The sequence below is a fragment of the Mesitornis unicolor genome, unplaced genomic scaffold, assembly GCF_000695765.1.
Source record: "Mesitornis unicolor isolate BGI_N332 unplaced genomic scaffold, ASM69576v1 scaffold28666, whole genome shotgun sequence".
Taxonomy (NCBI): Eukaryota; Metazoa; Chordata; class Aves; order Mesitornithiformes; family Mesitornithidae; genus Mesitornis; species Mesitornis unicolor.
In genome coordinates, this window is record NW_010192117.1 from 14755 (window position 1) to 19746 (window position 4992).

Here is a 4992-nt window from a genome sequence, read left to right on the forward strand (position 1 = left end):
GGCTCCGTGGTGTGGAGGGCTGGTGGGAGGGTTAGGCCGACGCGGGGAGGAAGGGTGGCGGCCTCTGTTAGGGAGCTTCTTGGTCTGTGATGGCCGTTGTGAGCTCTAGTTAGAGGCTTTATGCAAATGTTTTGCCTCTATTGAAGACTTCTGCTAAGCATTTTTTTTTTTTGCTAAACGTGCACCCCAAGGCAGGGCCGGCGGTTGCTCGCTGCGTCCCGGCACTGCCCACTAAGACTTGCTCGGGTGCTGTGCCTAAGGAGCGTGGATCGCCTGCTCGCCGAGCGCAGCGGCCCGCCGAGGTTAAAGATACTTTCCTTCAGGGCTATTACTTCTGTAAGGCTTTTGATACTATTTATGGTATTTTGGAAATGTGAGGTGCCCGGGCTTAGTATTAAAAACAGGGCTGTGTTAGAACAGGTCCAGAGGAGGGCCGAGAAAATGATCAGAGGGCAGGAGCACCTCTCCTGTGAAGGCTGGGAGAGTTGAGGTTGTTCAGCCTGGAGAAGAGAAGGCTCTGAGGAGACGTTATTGCAGCCTTCCTGTACCTGAAGGGGGCTTACAAGAAGTTGGAGAGGGACTTTTTACCAGGGCATGTAGTGATAGGATGAGCAGAAAAAAAAAGAGAGGGTAGATGTAGCTTGGACGTTAGAAAGAAATTCTTCATTAAGAGGGTGGTGAGACACTGGCACAGGTTGCCCAGGAAAGTTGTGGATGCCCTCTCCTTAAAGTGTTCAAGGCCAGATTGAATGGGGCTTTGATCAACCTGGGAGGTGTCCCTGTCCATAGCAGAGGAGTTGAACTGGATGATCTTCAAGGTCCCTTCCAACTCTAACCATTCTGTGGTTCTATAATAAGTGTATCTACTCATAGTGAATTGAAATATGAAGTTCTTGTAACAGATACTTTCAGGTGGGCTGTGGGTTTTTTTGCTTCTAATACTGATCACCGTTGCTTGGAGCCCTGTGGCATGCTGTCTGCTTCATGTTGAGACCTCCTTTATTACCATGCCTGTATTATCACTTTCAGGCTTTCATTAGTGCTACTCTGGTAACTATGTTCTAACACTGACCATCTGAGTTACCTGTGGCTTGTTCTGGACCCTTAATCTTGGGTAAAGTTTGAAGATTGCCCTTAGTTGTCACTACCTTAAAGTCTCCATTCTAGCCAGATATAATTGTGATTTACCTCAAATGGAAGGTTTAAGAGATCCAGTAGTTCTGCGTATTATGGTGATTTCATGTAGACTGTAGTGTGTTATTGTTGTCTTTTTCTTACAGAAATGCAGGTGGCTTTTCCTTCAAAGAAACAATGCGTCAGCAAAACAGCAGATCTAGAGTTCAACAACGATCCTAATTTTACCTTCAGCTCAAACATCCCAACAGATGGTGTCTTCAAAGCTACAAACCAAGGGTAAATGAAAGTAGAATATTTATAGATTTATCATTTGGCAAATGTCTTAAAGTTGGCTTAGGATTTTGCGGATTTTTGTCAAACTAACAGATTTGGTAATCTGCAAGAATGCAGTGATCTTCTGGTAATAGTATTCTACCTGTCTTTAAGGTTGCCTAAATCTGCCAAGAAAGTGGAACCGCTTTCAAAGAAGACAGCTATAAGAGGGTAGGTTTCCTCAAATTTCTATTAGTTGCCCTTATACAGTAATGCTCTCTTGGAGGGTTCTGATGAGCTCTTGCCCATGTACTGCTTTCTTGCCAAGCTTTCTGATTAAAGCTCTTGGTCAGAAACAAGAGCAAATGCTTTGGAAAAACACATGTTTGTGAAAATAGAGGAGAAGGTGTGTAATGCTGGTATTTTTGCCCCTAAATCTTTTGATGTTTGGCTCTACAGACCTCTCAACAGATACAAACTAGAAGCAGATCTGAAGACCAAGAATCAGCTGTTAGAAACAGCCAAACAACAGCTATACTCCAGACTAACAGGAGCACAGGTAAGGAAAAGTGAAGAGAAAGAAATAAATCTTTGGATAATCCTTACATTCTGTTCCCTACAAAGTCAGAGAAAATTATTGTCTTGCTCGTTTTCCTGTCTGCTTCAGAAGTCGGAGTTTGAGTGGGCTGGGTTTTTCTCTCTGACACCCATGATATCTGCTAGAACCTGGAAATGGGCAGAGCTGCAGATGTATTTGGATTACCGTGTCCAGTTCTGGGCTCCTAGTACAAGAGAGCTGTGGACATGCTGGAGAGAGTCCAGCAAAGGGCCACTAAAATGGTTAAGGGACTGGAGGAAAGACTGAGAGAGCTGTGACTGCTCAGTGGATTCTCTTTCAAACAGCTGTGACTTTCTTGAATCCAGTTTGGATTCAGAATTGGTACCTCATTGTCCACCACCTCTTACAGATCACTCTAGGACATACTTAGGACAATTTCTGTCATGTGCAAGAGGCCCTAGTGGTAATCTCCAGTTGTAAACGCTCACTTTATTTCCTAGCTCTCAACCAGTTAATAATCTGTGAGATGATCATTCCTCTTATCTCACAGCTTGATTTCTTTAAGAGCCTTTGAGATCTATGAAATGTTCAAAAAGCTTGTGATACAATCAGCTGGATCACCCTAATCCACATGCTTATTGATTCTCTTGGAGAACTGCATTCAACTTGTGAGGCTGATCAGCTTATCTGATTGCCTGGTAATATCTGAACTGTGTAGGGAAAATGCTGTGGCTTAAAGATTCTAAGATGCCCTTTTCTTCCTAATGTTTATATGCTCTTCAATGCATCAGACTCTTGAATTATTTATATATATGAGAGGGAGAACAAGAAAAGATGATTGCCTAAAAGGAATTTATCTCTAGGATCAAAATTTTCTTGTAATTGTCATGACATGTGGATGTGATAAATGTATTAATCCTGTCAAGAGGCAGGAGTAAGGGTCTGCTACAGACTGATTTGCTGTGGTGGTAGAGAGGAAAAGGCAAGATCTCAAGATCTGGTGCTTAGTGCTAGTGGAGCCTCTGTTAAGCCATCAGCATCACGCTCAGTATTGCTGCCTAATGAGAAGAAAATCTCCTTGGAAACTTGATTCACTTACAACCTGTGTTTATGACAGGGCACAATAAAGGACCTAAAGGAGGAGAACGAAAGCCTGGTACAAGAAGTTGAGAAGCTCAAGAAATTCCAGGAGACTTGCATGGTGATTTTAGAAAGTAGAAACATTGACCCTGGTAAGGATTGCATTTCCTGTACTGTTCTGGTACTCATTCTTCTGAAGGCTTTTCCCCCTCCTCCCCTCCTCCTGTTGTGGCTGTTCATAAGACATTTGGTCCCTGGTTCCTTGCTAAGGAAATACTGCTGTAACTCCAGGGGATTGTTTTTCTAGTCTAAGAGAAAAAGCTACTTCCTGTAGTAGGCCCTGTTCGGCATAAAGTTAAAAAACAATTAATTCTTTCTTGCTGTAGAAATTTACTTTGAAAAGCTGTTAGTTCTTACAAGCAAAGTTATTTGTGTATTAGAGTTTCACTAATGTATCTCATAAATTAGTTACAGGCAGCAACATTTTGGAGGAGGAAAAAAAAAAAGCAGACAACGGTAGGAACATTTTGAAATAGCAGTAGGAGTTAAATGGGCTTTGAGAGATCTGTGTGCTCTGCCCTTTTCCACCGAGGCTATGGAAACAGCTGCTGAGACTGGCATTTATTGGTGTTATTTTAAACTGTTTTCCTTCTGGCTTTTCAGCTGTTAACTGAGAAGCTCATAGAAGAATTGAGGCTCTTTAATCAAACAGCTGCAAAAGAAAAGGAGATGCTTGAGGTAAGACTGTGGCTTTGTTTGGCTCACCAGGTAATGAGCACCTGATGCTGAGTGAGATTCTGAAGGTTATTTTGCTCCACAATTCTCCAAATGAACTAGATAGTGAACACCTGCAGTATTCATCTTATGTTAGAAATATACATGCATCCAGAAAACTGTTTGTGTTATTCCCCCTCTCAATAGAGGGCTTAAAGCAAAGACTATGGTGGAGCAATGTTAATTCTCATCTTTGTCATTTCAAGTTGAATTATATACAATTGAACTTGAAATGAGGTAGAAGGTGGAAGTACTATTAATGACTGATAGCTTTCAAGTTAGACTGAATCTGTTCCAAAGTAAAGATGCATGTCAGTACTGGGAATAGAGCTGCCTCTGTCTACACCAGCTCCTCTTGAAAGGGAATTTTTGAGACTGCATTGCAGGCGGTTGTAAGCACCACTGGCAGAACACCAAACCACCAGTCTGGCTATTAACTGGAAGTCAGAACACTTGGTCTAACTTGGAGAGCTTTGCAGACCAGTGAGCTCAAGTAGTCTTTCTGAGAACTAAATATGCAAGCTCAAGCAGCTGCAGTAATATTGTCTATATACTGACCAAAATAGCAATTAAATTTCAGTTCTACAATTCAGGAGCTCAAGAGCTAATTAATGAAATTACTATTATAGAAGGCTTCTTAAACTATGATCCCAGATAAATTGCCATCTTCCTCAAGGAGCCAAGGCAAAAGACATCCCAGTCAAGGTAGACTGATCTTGGTTTAGCAGGCAAGACCCTGCTGCAGAGTTCAAATGCTTTAGCAGGGGCTGCCTTAGAACTTGGCTTTGCTATTCAGCACTTCAGTGTTGGTAAAATGTGGTGTGCACTGACTTCTCTACACAGGCAGCAATGGTGAAGTGGAAATTGGCAGAAGAAGAGAGACAGCAATCCCTGGAGAAGCATTCCTCCTTTCAAGCAGAAATTAAGGGATGTTCAGCAATACTTGATGAGTTGGAGCTACTCATGGCTGTGTGAGGCCCTAGAGTAGACTGTACTTTTTTTTTTAATGTTTTACTCCTAGTTCAGCAGTCTGTACTTTGTAAACTGAGTTCTTACATTTGGTCTAAACCAACATGCTCTCTGGTGGGACAGTGCCTGCTCTGGGCAGGGACAGGATGGGTGGCTGGGGGCAAGCAGCAATGGCTGGTTACCCTTGTGTCAAGCTCTTGTCGCCCTTCCCACACCCGCTG

At 42.7% G+C, this 4992-nt stretch overlaps 1 protein-coding gene across 1 annotated transcript in view; it reads left to right on the forward strand.

Annotated features, from left to right (window-relative positions):
• The window catches only part of KNSTRN (kinetochore-localized astrin/SPAG5 binding protein), a 6518-nt gene extending 1741 nt beyond the window's left edge, over positions 1–4777 (forward strand). The window contains 8 exon segments of the mRNA XM_010186971.1: positions 1281–1413; positions 1564–1620; positions 1849–1948; positions 3066–3180; positions 3497–3530; positions 3532–3544; positions 3692–3766; positions 4646–4777. Of these exon segments, the coding sequence (XP_010185273.1) occupies positions 1281–1413; positions 1564–1620; positions 1849–1948; positions 3066–3180; positions 3497–3530; positions 3532–3544; positions 3692–3766; positions 4646–4777 (659 nt within the window).
• The last annotated feature ends 215 nt before the right edge of the window (positions 4778–4992 follow it).